The 15692-nt window shown below is 43.9% G+C and overlaps 10 protein-coding genes across 10 annotated transcripts; 6 read left to right on the top strand and 4 right to left on the bottom strand.

Annotated features, from left to right (window-relative positions):
- Positions 1-407: 407 nt before the first annotated feature.
- I203_101877 (uncharacterized protein) lies at positions 408-2776 on the top strand (the record flags this gene model as incomplete). The annotated part of the gene is made up of 13 exons (XM_019146385.1): positions 408-580; positions 669-804; positions 878-986; positions 1048-1170; positions 1228-1248; positions 1301-1324; positions 1386-1438; positions 1490-1528; positions 1583-1718; positions 1777-1849; positions 1919-2069; positions 2151-2594; positions 2729-2776. The coding sequence occupies 13 exons, from the start codon at positions 408-410 to the stop codon at positions 2774-2776; spliced, it is 1530 nt and encodes a 509-aa protein (XP_019003918.1).
- A 358-nt stretch (positions 2777-3134) lies between these two features.
- I203_101876 (uncharacterized protein) lies at positions 3135-4665 on the bottom strand (the record flags this gene model as incomplete). Its single annotated transcript, XM_019146384.1, has 7 exons — positions 3135-3155; positions 3225-3363; positions 3439-3574; positions 3700-3756; positions 3838-3937; positions 4080-4252; positions 4437-4665. The coding sequence occupies 7 exons, from the start codon at positions 4663-4665 to the stop codon at positions 3135-3137; spliced, it is 855 nt and encodes a 284-aa protein (XP_019003917.1).
- Positions 4666-5060: 395 nt separating this feature from the next.
- I203_101875 (uncharacterized protein) lies at positions 5061-5846 on the top strand (the record flags this gene model as incomplete). Its single annotated transcript, XM_019146383.1, has 4 exons — positions 5061-5184; positions 5260-5318; positions 5402-5724; positions 5810-5846. The coding sequence occupies 4 exons, from the start codon at positions 5061-5063 to the stop codon at positions 5844-5846; spliced, it is 543 nt and encodes a 180-aa protein (XP_019003916.1).
- Positions 5847-6253: 407 nt separating this feature from the next.
- On the top strand, positions 6254-7030 carry I203_101874 (uncharacterized protein; the record flags this gene model as incomplete). The annotated part of the gene is made up of 5 exons (XM_019146382.1): positions 6254-6398; positions 6471-6535; positions 6609-6743; positions 6788-6918; positions 6997-7030. The coding sequence occupies 5 exons, from the start codon at positions 6254-6256 to the stop codon at positions 7028-7030; spliced, it is 510 nt and encodes a 169-aa protein (XP_019003915.1).
- A 369-nt stretch (positions 7031-7399) lies between these two features.
- Positions 7400-8189, top strand: I203_101873 (uncharacterized protein; the record flags this gene model as incomplete). The annotated part of the gene is made up of 2 exons (XM_019146381.1): positions 7400-7448; positions 7579-8189. The coding sequence occupies 2 exons, from the start codon at positions 7400-7402 to the stop codon at positions 8187-8189; spliced, it is 660 nt and encodes a 219-aa protein (XP_019003914.1).
- A 681-nt stretch (positions 8190-8870) lies between these two features.
- On the top strand, positions 8871-10058 carry I203_101872 (uncharacterized protein; the record flags this gene model as incomplete). The annotated part of the gene is made up of 1 exon (XM_019146380.1): positions 8871-10058. The coding sequence occupies one exon, from the start codon at positions 8871-8873 to the stop codon at positions 10056-10058; it is 1188 nt and encodes a 395-aa protein (XP_019003913.1).
- Positions 10059-10255: 197 nt separating this feature from the next.
- I203_101871 (uncharacterized protein) lies at positions 10256-10552 on the bottom strand (the record flags this gene model as incomplete). Its single annotated transcript, XM_019146379.1, has 2 exons — positions 10256-10461; positions 10522-10552. The coding sequence occupies 2 exons, from the start codon at positions 10550-10552 to the stop codon at positions 10256-10258; spliced, it is 237 nt and encodes a 78-aa protein (XP_019003912.1).
- Positions 10553-10933: 381 nt separating this feature from the next.
- I203_101870 (uncharacterized protein) lies at positions 10934-12220 on the bottom strand (the record flags this gene model as incomplete). Its single annotated transcript, XM_019146378.1, has 1 exon — positions 10934-12220. One exon carries the CDS (start codon positions 12218-12220, stop codon positions 10934-10936), a length of 1287 nt encoding a protein of 428 aa, XP_019003911.1.
- A 389-nt stretch (positions 12221-12609) lies between these two features.
- Positions 12610-13535, top strand: I203_101869 (uncharacterized protein; the record flags this gene model as incomplete). The annotated part of the gene is made up of 7 exons (XM_019146377.1): positions 12610-12633; positions 12711-12792; positions 12860-12948; positions 13052-13138; positions 13213-13296; positions 13369-13434; positions 13512-13535. 7 exons carry the CDS (start codon positions 12610-12612, stop codon positions 13533-13535), a joined length of 456 nt encoding a protein of 151 aa, XP_019003910.1.
- Positions 13536-14102: 567 nt separating this feature from the next.
- On the bottom strand, positions 14103-15573 carry I203_101868 (uncharacterized protein; the record flags this gene model as incomplete). Its single annotated transcript, XM_065516974.1, has 3 exons — positions 14103-14996; positions 15065-15188; positions 15251-15573. The coding sequence occupies 3 exons, from the start codon at positions 15571-15573 to the stop codon at positions 14103-14105; spliced, it is 1341 nt and encodes a 446-aa protein (XP_065373792.1).
- Positions 15574-15692: the final 119 nt, after the last annotated feature.

Raw genomic sequence — 15692 nt, 5'->3', positions numbered from 1 at the left:
TCAACCATCTCCTTTCACCCCAGCCTACTCAAGTCATCTCTGATGTGGCGTTGCCACTCTTTTAGTCTCCCACGGTGTTCAGGGACTGGAATGTGAGATATATATGAGCGCATTGATCGCCTTGAACATGACATGACGTGAATGAACCAGTTCACTGAAATGTTGAAACAAGAACAAGAACAAGAACAATCGTCCCTTGCTCATCTCGGAATCCATTCCATCTTATTATCCTATTTTGAGATCCCTGATAATCATCACATCTACCAAGCTAAGAGAGACCTTGCTACCGCTCATAAAGTATATATACTCCTACAGTAACCTACATCCGAAGCAAACTTTCATCCACTCAACTGCTGTAGCGATTAACAATTCCTTATATCCCTCCTTATCCTACTATCACATTCAAGATGGATGACGAAATGGATGATTATTCCTCTACTGGATCTGTCGGATCTTCGTACTACTCCTACTCTTACTATAATCGACCTTCTACGCCTTCCACTCCCGTACGTCCGCCGCCGATTACGAATTATGACATCAAGTTTGTTGAAGGTACTGGATCGAGTCGAGGGAAATGCATGTAAGTAACACTCTCTTTTACCCTTTCGTCAAGAATTTTTCTTATGGTTTTATCGAGACTGACTCACCTCTCCGTGGGCATTTGGTAGCGACCTAGCATTCATCTTGGATTGTACAGGATCGATGCAGAAGTACATCAACTCTGTCAGAGATCATATAACCGGTATATGCGATATGATAAGAGGTGAAGAAGGTTTGAATGGTCCAGATGACCTTCAAGTCGCTGTGAGTCAACTGTGTACAGCATGTCCTTCCACTTTCATGGTGTATCAGCTAATAGCATTGTTGCATGAATTAGGTTGTGAATTATCGGGACCACCCACCGCAAGATTCAACTTATGTGTACAAATTCCATCCGTTCACTTCTGACATACCTAAAGTACAGGATTACCTAAAGGGTCTTACAGGTAAGCTTTCTCTGGCTTTTGTTTCATCTTTCGGCTCAGCTGACACAAATGGTATGAGTAGCTTCTGGAGGCGGGGATGGACCGGAAGCTGTGACTGCAGGTATGGCTGCTACCTTGACTGAACTGGAATGGAGAAGAGAAGCGGCGAAGATGGTTGTGCTCATTGCGGATGCGCCTCCTCATGGTGAGCTATCTTAGCATGGTCTAGTAATGAATGGCCGCTGATCTGGATTTTGAATAGGTATCGGCGAAGGTGGTGATCGTAAGTCCAGTATGACACATCAGAATACGATAGGAAGCTGATATCCTTACAGAGATAAAGGGTGGAGATCCCGATGGTGAGTCAGCTTCAGGCAAGTCGCGGTCGATCAACCAGTAGCTGATTGACTGTTCTATCAGGTCATGATCCGCTCCTTATTGCTCGTACGATGGCTCAAAATGGTATCACCTTTGTGAGTGTGTTGTGCCATCCATCTCAGTCGACTTGCTGATAGGTTTAATAGTTCATGGTAGCTTGTGAAGATACTCTCTCCGGATACAGTGTAAGCTTTCAGGCTTGTTGTCTCCCCATTTCCCAAAGCTGACAACTGAACTAGCATGCCGTCGATTTCTTCCAAGCTATATGCAACATGACCTCCGGAGTGATGCTCCCTCTCACCACTGCGGATCTGCTGGCTACTACCATTGTCGGGAGTGTGCTGGAGAATATGGATATGGAGAGGCTGATAGCTGGTAAGCTTTGTCACAACGGTTTCGTGTGAATGGTAGCTTATTTACGTTCACGTCCTAGAAATCGGTGTTGAAGTAGCTCAGAGGATTAGACAGAAAGGAGAAACAATGGAATCGGTGGAGGAAGTCGCACAGTAAGTTTTCACCCCTATCTCCACAATACAAAGGGCCCAATCAATTGACGTAATCTTATGTGTCCGCAGGGAACTACATGAACGTCTGCTATTGCGAAACGAGCAGACCAAACAGGTTCATCTACCGGAAGTTTACGCTGTTCACGAGAACGCCAAGAAGAATGTCTCGACTTGGATGAACGCGCAGTACATTGGTGATGCAGTACCGAACATCCTACATGTAAGTGTCTACTTGCAGCAATATTTGATCGACGACTCCACGTTCTCTCTCCTGCTTGCTGATGTATATTTGGCGATGTAGGTACCTGGAAAACGGTTAACAGAGAAATTCCGACGTCAAAACTATTCAGCAGGATTCGGCTATGTTCCAGGAGGTAGACTCCCACCACGTAAAGTATCTGCACCCGTCACAACCACTACAAGTAGTAATATCTTATCGTCTGAAGTACCCCCTACACCCTCTTCACCTCCAACTGCAGGTGCCGCTGCCAGTCCACCTCGAAGGATCGTCAGTGATTTCAAACCTTTCGGAGCTACTTCGCCTGATAAGTCGGCAGGAGGACTGTCGGTCTTTGGCGCACCGATGTTACCTACTGGACCAGGTGGAGGGATGTTCGGAAGTGCCGGTAAGACACCCTTGATCAATGGTGGAATGAGAGGGCGCTCGATGGATGATGATGACGAAGATGATGATGATGATGAGAGTGGGACGAGATTAAAGAAGGATAATATATCACTTGATCAGGTGAGTTATCGCGTCTCCTACCTAGACCTACACATACTTCTCGGGTTTTCCAAAATACTGGATCAAATTAGCCAACGTGATCGAGGAGAGATAGGATGGATTTAATTGCTGACCTTTGGGTAATTGTCTCGTAGGCAAGGAGGATCGCTACTCAAGCTGTATTCCGGGCTGGTCGATTTTGAGATATCATATGACAAACCAACGACTCGAGGGATTGTGTTGTGCATAAGATATGGAATGTGAGGATAGACTGAATACGAAACGAATTGATATGACGATTTCTCACTGGTATTCTTTTCCCTTATTCTTCATGAATTCAGCATTTTCTTTTTTCACAATTTCTGATCGATCTGATTTTTCTCAAATTACCAGTGTTCGTGAATTGCCGCTCATACATTGAGATGACCAAAGACAACCATATATTACGATATCACTATGATGCAAGCTAATTGTTACACGGTTGCATATAGAGCATTCTTCAAAAATACGAATACTCTTCTGTTGAATTCGTATGTGATGAACAGAGGATCTCTAACCTGTCTACTTCCTTGCGTATGTAACCTATATCAAACCAGATCAGCTCGATTTTGAATTTTCAATTAAATGTAGAAGTAAGATCGCCTGACTCACCTTCATCTTAGTCTCACCATCAATTTTGAAGTTATGCAATGCATCTTTAGCGACCGTCGCCGCATTTTCATCTGCGAACTCGACAAAGGCAATATCCTTCTTAGCTGGGATAGTACGGATTTCAACCAATCCAGCGTGCCTGTAACATACCCCAAACAGTAAAGGTCAAGTTAGCGTAAAGTCGTCTCTCGGCGGGATCGACGGTTTGACGTACACTTCGAAGACTTCTCTGAGATCGTCCGACGTAGTTCCCTCAGGAAGGTTCTGTATGAACAATACGCTATTGGGTGGTAGGTATTCATCGGGCATTTGGAGACGCTGTTTCTTAGCTGGTGCAGCACCGGTTTCCTCTAAATTATCAACCAGACAATCAATGTCAGCTTGAGCTTCAAGTGGTATGCTTATGCAGTAGAGAAACCCGTATTGGATGAAAAGGTGTTTTCTACATGGTAGACTCGGGCGAAGGCGAACGTACCAGCTTTGAGTTTGGCTTGAGCTTTCTGTCGTAGTGGATTATCACGTCTCTTCTTTTCTAAGACAGGACAACGACAACAAGAGTATATCATCAGCTGAAATAACTCCTTTCATGGGACAGAGAAGGATGCCAGCTCACTCTTCTCTTCTAACCTTTTAGCCTTGTGTTCATCAAATTTCTCAACACCTTCTAATTTCTTGACTATTCTATCTGATCGTCCACGGGCAAATGATATTTGCTATATATGTATGTTTCATCAGCTCAAACTCAGTGACACGTGTATACACGTATGATATTCTGCCTTATATAAATTGACATGATCCATCTTCATCCGCACAATTTTCCCTCAAGGTGTAAGAAAGCGCTAAAATTCGACTTACAATGGGTTTACCATACAATGGGAATTCCGATACGTCCTTCCTCGCTTCATTTGCAGATTGGATATCTGGGAAACTTATGAATGCCTGACCTCTCATTCGGACGTTACGGTGAGCTATGACGGGTTGAAGTGGGCGGTAGGGCTTGAAGAGGGAATAGAGGGTTTCGATTATGACTGTTTGGGAATGGATACGACATGATAATTAGTACAAGTATACTCAAGGAAGAGAAGGATGGATACAGGCTGATGAAGGTGTATCAATGAAAGACCAAACATGTTTTGCCAGTCATCCGCAATTGTACATATGTGAATATTGAACATGAAATAACAGGTGAAGGAAACAGACACATCGACTCACCTGGTATCCTAACTTTCTCGTTCAGATTCTGCAAATACAGCGTCTCACACGCATCTTCTGGTATTTTCTCTCCTTCGTCCTCTTTCTCTTTCTCTTCCTGCTGGTCTTCACCTTTCGGCGTCATATCCACATCTCCATCTTGTTGCTGCTGATCTTGAGGTGTTTCAGAAGGGATTTCGGACTGAGGTTGATCGGTCTCGATAGGTTCTGGAGGAGCTACTTCGGCCATTTTGGAGGTGTTCTCGAATCAAGTGAGTGCAAGGGAGCGTCAGTGAGTCGATCAGTGAGAGGTGCAGGGGTGATTTGGGAGAAGTAGTGGTATGGTAAGATATGCTTTGGTATTGATGCTATGTTCCCTCGAAATGTCTAAAGCTATCATCCAGATGCAAGCAGGGACCAGAAAGCGAGTCACTCGAATATTTCCTGATGACATTTATTCCCATTTTATCCCGACTGCAATACCGCAAAATAATCATCCACAGTCGGCATCCGGCCATAACCGGTGAGTCCAGTCAACCATCAACATCATTCAGGTCTGTTGCATGAGCGATCTCTGTGAAGAGCATATTGATATAACCCCCGTCTCCTCAGCCCCATCTTGTACCAACAGCATCACCGGCAGTCATGGCCTCTTCATATCCTCCTTTTCCCTTGGTCAAATCAGACACAATCAATTCATCTATGGTATCGAAGAGGCATAGGTTGAATAATGATGCTGAGAGGATAGGAGTCTGTATGTCGGATATGGGTGAGTATCTGGTCTGCATGTAACGAAATTGAGTTTTCTCTCACTTTTCTCTATTTCTTTGGTACTATGCTGTAGCAGGCTTGAAAGGTTTGGGTGTACATAAGGTGCGCTTACCACCTAACGGAGAATCAACCGTGAGTCTTCACTCTTCGTCGCTCATGACATCACGGTACTGCGATTGGTGAGAGGGTGATACTGATCAAGACATGGGATATAGGAAATCCACTATCACCTCCAAGATTCGGAATGGCTATACGTCCTTTCCGGTACAGGCATACTCCTACTGCAAGATGCGAGTGGTTCGTTCGATACCTCCGATGATTCAAAGAATAATCGTCTGATAGGAAGAGTGACAGCTAAGTCTGGTGAATCATCTCAAAGCAGAGTAGAGGAACATCAAATTGCGTCTGGAGATTTTATGGGTTTCCAAGGCGGGATACTAGCTTCCAAATTTGCACATTCGCTTAGAGCCGGTCCGGAGGGGTTGGAGTATCTTATGGGAGGAACGAGGGAGAGGGTCGACGTGTGTTGTTATCCCAGGTGAGCGACAGGGGCCCTAGCACATCCAATCTCATATTGAAGAAATCCAATGGTATGGCTGATGATTATCTTTCGTATCTGGTAGACTGGGGATCAGGGATGTTTTTGAGAAGACTTTGTAAATGGACAACACAATTTGTATCTTTAAAAGGAGCAGTACGGAGCATCTGTATGGAGTGGGACTTCAGTTGTATCACCATGCAATGCATCTTACATATACTCATAGCAGTAGGATGTGATGTATCTGACCGTCACCTTTCACTTGGTTGGCCCATGCTATCCTATTCAGGATGTGTTATCTAATCTAGCGTAATCCAGTCACACGCTAAATAAGCAGATCCGCATCACCGAAGATAAGGTACGAGTAAGGCATGAGTCAACCACAGTCAACTTGAAACGTACTCGTATCAGAAATATATATATATAAGTTATATATGGTCCATGCATATGTTAAGAAGAATCAGCTTCATCCCCTCACTTGTTCATCCATCGAGATCATTATTGATAAACTCGTATACACATATAGACCATGTCCAATTCATTCTTCAATGACTCCTTCCCTACCCTTCCCCACCCTGTACTCAAAGCTGAAGATATCGAGAAAAGCATGTTTCCCATGCCTCATTGGAGGAACCCCAATGCTCTGAGAAAGACGACTTGTCTATCCGATAAAGGTATGTCCCGCCCTGTACTATCAGGATTCACACTGTGCATCGTCCTGACTTATGGTGTTACCGATGGAATAGTCGGAATGGCAAATACAGGTGTAGCTGTCCATAAATCATCTTTAGGTCCAAACATAGAATCTACCGTCAGTGCAAACTCGCACACTCCTTTGTTAGAATAGGTTCGGTGTTGGACTAACTTACTGATATACGATTTAGGCAATTCATTATCACCTTTCCAACACAGAATGGATATACATCCTCTCCGGTTCAGCCATCCTCCAACTGGTCGACGCTTCTCTTCCAATCCTCAATCCTTTCCAGCCCGCTTCACAGGTCCAGGGGACGGAGAGGGTGAGAAGAAAGAACATAAAGTTGAAGAAGTAGCTGTCTCCCAGGGCGACTTCATCGGTTTTCCTGGAGGGGTAGGCGCGTCAAGATACGCTCATGGACTGAAAGCAGGAGAAGAGGGGTGCGAGTATCTGGTGGGTGGGGATAGAGGTGGATCAGGTGTGACGCATTATCCTTTGTAAGTTATCCATGCAAACTGAAAAAAAGATCTACTGTGTTGTCATTCGTCAGCTGATTGTATGATTATGGTTGGCAGAGCAAATGCCTCGGATATTTGGGAAAGAAGTTAAGATGGGAAATTCACTGTTGCTTCTGCTCCCAATGGCTCTCAGTAATCTGTAAACTCACTCCCATGATCAATCGGTTCAACAGCAGAAAACAGAGTAATCTACTTTTCAATGATACTCATTATGCAGTGAATCCGTGATACCACGGCTGCATGATGTACGTTGATCGGTTCTCGAGAAGCTTCACTGATTGAGTCGTCTCCTGTTGGGAAATACTATTCGTTGAATCCCCAACGTCATCAAACTCCGCCAGTTGACTCGAGTCTGATCCAATCGATTTTAAACTCTCGACTCTCTATATATATGCAGGTGCTCTCCCACTGAGATAGGTTCTGGTTGATCAGTTCAATTTTGACTCCAGGTACCATCAGTATGAGCGAAGATACAGCGATAGATTGGCGATGGGAGGATGTCACTCATGGTCAGTATTTGCTCTGTATGACATACTTACTTTTTTAGTGCTAATTGTATGTCAATTTCCCCGAATAGAGCGGTTTTCTGGGGAATATGAGGATATGAACACTGATACCCCATATTCAGATGCTTTGAAGGAATCAGCCGAAATCAAACTGCACGTACAGACATACTTCTATGGGAAATACCAGATTCCACAGAAACTCTCGATCAATTCGCCAAAAAGGTATTTGAAAATTCAAACAAAACGGTCGAATTTGTCCCTCCTCCAAGTCGGACCACGCGAACATCCCAATCCGAGGAGAAATGTAGGTTCAAGACTCGTAGATCCGATCGAACAGGATATCTCTACCATATGACTTCGTGTGGAACTCTCGAGATACATCGAGATGATTGTATAGATCTGAAGAATTCCTACAGACCTACCTTCAATTCAATTCATCTAAGAGCTATGCTCAAATCCTTATCTGACGAATGGGTGATAGAGAATCATCTAGCTAAAGAAAGACATTTACCTATTAGAAGTGCTTCGACTAGGATCTCGTCGGTCTTCGAAAGGAGTTTACTCTGGTCTGTACACTGGCATGCGCATCAGCTGAATAAGGTAATCCCAAACGGGGATCTGGATACGGCTGAGTTTAAGAAGAGGATCGATCAGTCTTTGCTGATAGGGACCGCTGGCAAATTTATGGACAAGTGGAAAGGGACTGTTATAGATGAAAAAGTACTCACTATTGCTTCTTGTTGATCTTGTATGATATATGGTATATATGGTATATGACGAAGGACCTCGGTGATACGGTAATGTCAATTCCACTAAAGTATGCTTTTCTGTTCGGGGAGGTGGATGTTTAGAGATCCTTGTTTGAGCGAAGCGTGAATTGTAAAGTATACCACAGTATAACTTTCACTTCTTATGCTAGAACCCGCTAAGGATTTCTGCGAATAGACCTGTGTGTGGCTGTGTCAGTCCGATCCAAACGCCTTCGTGAGTACTCGGCGTTCTCATAGAAGGCCTTCTCATATTGGTGTCTGTGTTCATGCCGCGGTATCTGAGAGAACGAACAGAAGTAGTAGTGTTGTATGTATGTTCAATTGGTGGTATAAAGCCCTTCTATGCTTGAGCGGATACAGTATATGTACCGACATTTATATCTATATATGCAGTATATGGATTCGTTCAGGTATAAATATCGATACGAGCAGGTCAACCACGTACGCATATATCCTTCCCAAAGGGGGGAAAGAAGCGTCTGCAAGTCAATTGGATGAAGACGTCACCAAGCATGAGTAGATACTGTACAGAGTATAAAGCCTAGAAACATTGATATCAGAATTGTTTGTTTTGTTATCATATACTTTAGTTTCGCACCCCTCTCCGGACCACGAACCCTCATCTGAATCACAATCTGGATTGTTGCATATCGACATGCCCGACGTTAGTGCAAAGGAGTACGAATATCAATATGCGTATCAACCACCTGATAAAGGACTCGATTCGTTTCTCCTCTCTTCGCCTTTGACACTCGAAGTTGAGGGTTGGGATGAGGATGCATTAGGTAAATCGCTGGAACCCAATAATGATAATATGAGCCCGTCAACCAGTTCTCAGGATGATCTTGTGCTTCATGCCAGATTTCCACCTTCCACTGTCACCCTAGCGGAATTGGAGTTAGAAAAATCGTCAGTATCTGGAGTATCTGGAGATGAGCTATACAATCATAACGACAACGATGAGGGCGAGTTTCCGAATGATACGTCATCAGATCCTATTCCTCCAAAAGATATATCTCAAATACCTCATCGAAGTGGAATGAGCGTGTCCAATGGATTTCGATCGTTATACGATCCAACACCTCCCAGTCAAAGTAATCTTGAGATATACAAATTCGATCAACTCGGACGACAACTTCGAAATGACCGTTTAAACCCACGTTCGAATCAAGACTTGAGGTGCTATATGCAAGCTCCCCTTTGGGCTGCCGAACCCACCAGAGGAGGAGGTATAACCCGATATATGGCATCGGGTTCAAAGACTTATGATCCTCTTAAACCAATTGCTACTTTTACCAACCAGTCCATCAATGGACAAGGGGAGATAAGTGTATCGAGGATAAGTGGGTTAGGATGGTTGAACAGGCATAGAACGTATTTCACCATTAATCTTAGTAAACAATTCGCTTTGAAGAGATACCGTTCAGCCTCAGGCTCGACAGTGAAGACAAGGATGGATAGATCATCGAGTCTTGCGCCGGTGATTACTACCGCTCTTTCATGGTCTTTCACTAGGTTTTTACAAGTTCATGGTACGCCATCGGGAGAGGATGGACAGTGGACAGTTGAGAGGCTGGATGATCAAATTGAGAGTATTCGACCGATACTTTATTTCGGTACGGCGAGGATATTGGAAGCTTGGAATCAAGTTAGGATCAATGACGAGGAATTGATCATTTCTAAGATTGATGGGAAGAACGTCGATGCTAGTAGGAGAGTTGCGAGAGAAAAGGCCGAGGGAAGCTATGTGCCTACTAAGAAGTCGGTGCTGTATGAGGATGATCGAGAAACGAAGAAAGGGGAGGAGCAGGGCGAGGGGAAGGATGAAATGGAAGTGAGTTGAATAAAGTGCATGCAGATGATAAGGCTGTGGAAATAAAAGCAAATTAGCAAATGTCGGTTCTGCCTCCGAAAGTTACACATGCTTATAGAGATGTTTAGAGGAGATCCGAGCTCACACTTGTGCTACAGGTAGATACATGATCACAACATTGTTTGTCACTCTTCAAGCCATCCAATACACTATTCCGCCTCGTCCTGTCACTGCTCATTTTGTCCCTTCTCAACTTCTATCCTCTTCATCTTCCTCTGCACCACACTCCTTATAGGACACGCCGTACTTTTACTCTCATTATCGTTAGTAGTCTCGTACATCTTCTGACAACATCGATATAACGCTTCGACATAGGACGAACAGGCTGATTCGTTATAGTTGTTCTTGGTCAGACATGACTGGATCGCACATGCTATTTGATGAGATATTCAGCATTCTACGGATGTAGCTCACCAGGCTAGAGTGTACTGACCTTCCTCTTGACAGTCTTGAGGGGCTGGCATGGTGATTGAGGGTTATAGAAGATGTATGAAGCAATCGCTGTTGATATTTGGTTGCTGACTTGTATTCTGCAGCTAGATGGATGGACGTCATGGCTCGTTGCTCGAAGGGCTTCATTCCACTTTCCCACGATGTCACACCCTCCTTGTGGATCCCCCAGTGACCTTTTCGTCTTGAGTGGAATCCTTCTCTCTGCCTGGCATCAGAATGCATCCACCAGATCCACATGGGCAGACATACCGGGAGCTCGAGAAGGATACATGATAGCTACATATGACATGAGAATCGTTCGCGTAAAATCGTTAAAAAAACCGTTATCAAAATTCGTTACTACTTCTGATCTTATCCATTCCATTCCATCGTAATCTCGATCCCCCTATGAGCTACTTTATACCTTTTCTACTACGCTCATACTCCTCTTCGATACATTTCCTTGTATAACATACCATCACTAATCTTTTCTGATCTTGCCTTTCATCAGCTGGTGAAGCAGGAGGGACGACATAATGATGTAGAAGATTACCCAACGGTACCACCAGTACATTTCCCGTACTTATCTCTACGTCCAGATGCAATTGCGGGAACCTAATCGTACTGGTCGGTCCATTCAATTGAACGATAATGGAAGGTAGATTATCACTATGGCTTTCTTCAATATGTGGGTAGGTCGGGATGAGATTTTCGATTAAACCTATATTGATTGTTGTGGCCAATCCACCGTATTTCAGTTTGGCCATCGTGTTGCTAATTCCATTATTGATACCTTTATAGATGGTTAGGTATTTCTGCATTTGCGTAAAAGCAAAGTGGTTGATAGTTTGACATCTAGTCATCAAGTTCGATTCGAGTGACATGAGTTGGATTTTCACTCTAGTCAAGACCATTCGTATATATCCATAATTCAATTTCGTCATTGGACATTCAACATTCTGAATTATATCTTCGACATTGTTATACCCTATCGATTGCATGTTATATCCTTTGATCTTGTGATTGGAAAGATAACCAAATTCGAATCCACCTCTGGTCAATACTTCCCTATACTTGCTATTATCCGTATGTGTATCTCCACTTGTACTTGTACTGTTGGCCTGACACCCATTCCCTATCTTACTCAAAGAACATAAGATCCCTTTCAATTCTTCTGACTTTATCAACCCTATCAACCTAATCACATGACAGTTGAATCCTAATCCTGGTCTATCACATCTTACACCGACATTGGTTTGATGATCGACACTCATTACTCTATTTGGTATTTTCAGGTTTAGTTGGTTGACGGTAAGACAGGTTATGAGGTAGATGATATTCTCGGTACATTTGGGATTCAACAATCTTTCACTCGTAGGATCATTCGGATCGTCTCGTTGAAGTAGATTAAAGAAGTATCTCAGGTTCAAAGGTACCTCTTCTGGTTCGGCGATGCGGCTAGTATCGATCGAATGAACGAGATCCATTACTTTCCGGACATATAGTCCATCTTGCAGTACGAATTGGTCTCGAGCCGCTCGTTTTTGCTTCTTCGTCAGAGCCGCTGGGTCTGGCGGTCCGCCTGGTCGAGAACCAGTCTGTATAGGGGGTGGTAGAGAGTTCATAGGGTTGGGCATGAGTCTGGGTTTCTTAGATGGAGGGGGTTGGCCGGATGTGAGTGTGTGATTGGAGTATGCCATGATGCCGGATCCCGTCCAGTCGGATGCATTGGTGGGGTGATCGGTTGTTTGAGGGCGACGACCGTCATGGGTGACTCGCCGACATGTTTTGCTACTTGCGTTACTACTGTTGGTCCGATGTGAAAGCAGGAAAACACTTCAGCATTGATCACTTTGATTCATGAGCACATCAGATCAACATTCCCTCTCATTCACTTACTTTTTTGGTTTCCCACGGCTGTCATGATCATGATTCATTGTCCATGTCCGGTGTGATCGGTCCAATCCGTTCCAGCTCTGACGTGATTCACCAACTGACGAAATTCACCATAAACACTCTCCATTTTCCATCCATCTCCATACTCTACCCTTCTCAGACACCATACAGACCACCAGAGCAACCAGTCAAAATGTCCGATTTTTACTCCTACACCGTGAGTCCTAGCGTAGCCTCAAATATCCCTCCTCTTTCATACCCGTCCATTTCGTTGATGAAGTCGGCAATACTCAGGTCGAACTCCCCAAGTCATCAATTGCCTTATCCGACCTCAAGGATAAGACTTTGTTATTTGTCAACGTAGCGAGCAAGTGTGGTGAGCTATATCTCCCTACCTCTCGGCGTATAGCTCTCCGTGATGTTGATGTACATCCTGTATATAGGTCTTACCCCTCAATACAAAGAACTTCAAGCTCTTCATGAGAAATATGGCGACAAAGGATTAGTCATCATCGGATTCCCATGTAATCAGGTAAGTAGAAAATACATACCTCGCTCTGATTTCGTAAACCTTTCATAAACGGCCTTCTAGTCATCACAAAGACAAAGCACATGGCTGACTCTACATGCGATAGTTCAAAGCTCAAGAACCAGGAACCGATGACGAGGTCTTACAATTCTGTCAATTGAATTACGGTGTGACTTTCCCAATTGCTAAGAAGGTCAGTAACGTCCTCGTCTCGTTGAAGTAGATATATCAGCTGATATATGAAAAACACCTATTTGATACATCCAGGCCGACGTTAATGGACCTGAGACTCAACCAATCTGGAAATACTTGAAAGAAAACTCCCAGCCACCAGTTGAGAACATTGATTGGGTGAGTGCTTCCATCACTCACAGCACATCACATCGATGATGATGTTCAGAGTCCTGACGATGTTGTATTTAGAACTTCTCCAAGTTCCTCGTCAAGGATGGAAAGATCACTTGGTTCCCTGCTAGAAGCACCAAAGTTGTAAGTGACAACAGCTCCACCCAATCTTCGTCTTCTGTCGAGAAGCCCAACTGATCGGATGTACTTTCAACGTCCAGGCCGACGTCGAAGCAGCTTTGTAAAAGTCGAATGCGAGTATCGTTAAGTAGAAGAGTATATGTTTACAACGGATGCATAGAATATCTGCCAGTGATCCCAATGAATAACAAGCTTCCAATATCGCATCACCGTCTAAAAGAAGACCTTTCCTTTCATTTACTTATGGTGAGCGTCATATCTTAAGCCTTTCTTATTTTGCTAGTACTCAGCTCTTGCCTGATCCGATCTGCCTTATCTAAGTCCTTTGGATGGTAATGTGAACTCCTACCATTGGCCGCAAATTGCCAACCTGTCCAAGCATACAAAACTTCCTCAATCAGGCTTCTCATCTCTTCTTCACTGATCTTATCTTTGAACTGTGATTTTGTCCATTCGGACTGTTGATCCTGTCCAGTCAAACTGTGAAATAAGGAAATCACCAATTTGTAAGAGACCTCTATGAATTGTTCAACAAATCAATTCTCAAGCCCCCTTCGATCGGAAACGAAATCCTTAGGATGACGAGCTGGATGTTTCCATCGTACATGCAGATACAGTTTTATATTCGAACATTTTAAAACTACACATACAACACAAGTTTCATGTATAATTTACAAACCCATCTCCCACTCTACACCTACAACTTCCTCATTCAAACCTATACAATCATTCTCACATCCAAAAACCATGATATTACCCCATTCCATCTCCACTTCATCATTGCCATCGGCATTACCAGCTTTAATCTTTTGGGCCAATTCTTGCAATTCCTTCTTCCTTTCTTCTTCTGTCAATTTCTCTTGAGCATTCTTCTTATCTCCTTCTTGTCCAGTGGTAGATATCGTATCGGGTTTCAATAACGAAATCAAGTATGGAGTCAATTGCAATTCAAATGTTCTTTTGCCTCCACATCCTTCACATCGCTTGATTACCTTCTCATCAATGTTATATAAAGAATCGACATCTAATTCTTGATTCTTGCCTAGAGGCTTTTCACATCCTGAAAAGAGTTTTCGAGTAATAGGTGACTGAGAGGAATAAGGTAAAGGGATTCCACCGAAATCGTATCTGAGAACTTGTTTTAATCCTCCATCGCTTCCTTCCAACCTTTTCACAAATCTTTGGAAGACTTCGTCGACTTTTTGAGAGAAGAGTCTTTCTAGATTATCATCCATCATGACACCTTTGAGCTCTTCATCTGCATTCTCATCGTCATCATCTGAAGATTCGTACTCCACTTCGTCGGGTGGTGGAAGGTACTCGTCGATGGTCGTGAGGTACTGCGCAGGCTGATAAGCTGGTATAGGAGGCGATAACGTGGTGGATGAAGATGGAGAAGGGGATATGGATAATTTGAATAGATCTGCGGTGGCTGAGTCTGTCGAAGGTGGAACTGGAGCAGATGGTGGAGATGTCGGTGCGAAAGGATTAGATAAGGCAGCACCGAAAAGTGGTTGAGCCGAACCAAAGAGGGTAGAACCATTCGGCTGATCATCAGTAGCAAGCTGAATTCAAGTATCGAGCATATTAGCTTTGCACTTTTTTTTGCCAAAAACAGTATTCGTCAACTTACCGTAAAAGGGTTCTTCCTCGCCTTCTCTCTCTCTTTCTCAGCTTCGGCTTCGGCGGCCTTCCTCTTTTCCTCTACATCCTTGACATACTCCTCATTCCGTATCGAAGCTCTAAAGGCTCTTATACTGAATAATATCCAGAATGATCAGCTAAAGCTCTTCCGGAAAGAAGTGTACGCATAGCTCACCTTCCATCCTTCTTCTGACAGCCCGCTTTTGAACAAGCGAACACATATACTGTCCTATCGTTTTCGCCATTCTCCAAAGGGCAATACACCTGCGCAAGAAGGGGCATAGACCTCTTGCAGACTTTACAGATGATGTCTTGCGGTATCTGTGCGGTATTGGGCAAAGGTGGGAAAGTAGGGTAACCACCTATCAAGGATACCGTATGTGATCGTAGATCCGAATGATCTGGTGGTATCGTCCCATCCGGTAAAGCCAGTAAGACGTTTGTATACCCCTCAGAGAGGGACGAGGAGGATGAGCCGGCAGGTGAAGATGGGGACATCGTATGGGTATGTGTAAATGAGGCGACTGAATAACTATATGTAGCCTAGATTTGAAAATGCGAAAAAAAAGAGATGGCTATTCCCGCACCACGGACCTCAGCTTCCACCGATAAAAAGG

This window comes from Kwoniella mangroviensis, assembly GCF_000507465.2.
Source record: "Kwoniella mangroviensis CBS 8507 chromosome 1 map unlocalized Ctg01, whole genome shotgun sequence".
NCBI lineage: Eukaryota > Fungi > Basidiomycota > Tremellomycetes > Tremellales > Cryptococcaceae > Kwoniella > Kwoniella mangrovensis.
The sequence above is the reverse complement of the archived record's forward strand: the minus strand, read 5'-3'. Positions and strand labels throughout refer to the sequence as shown.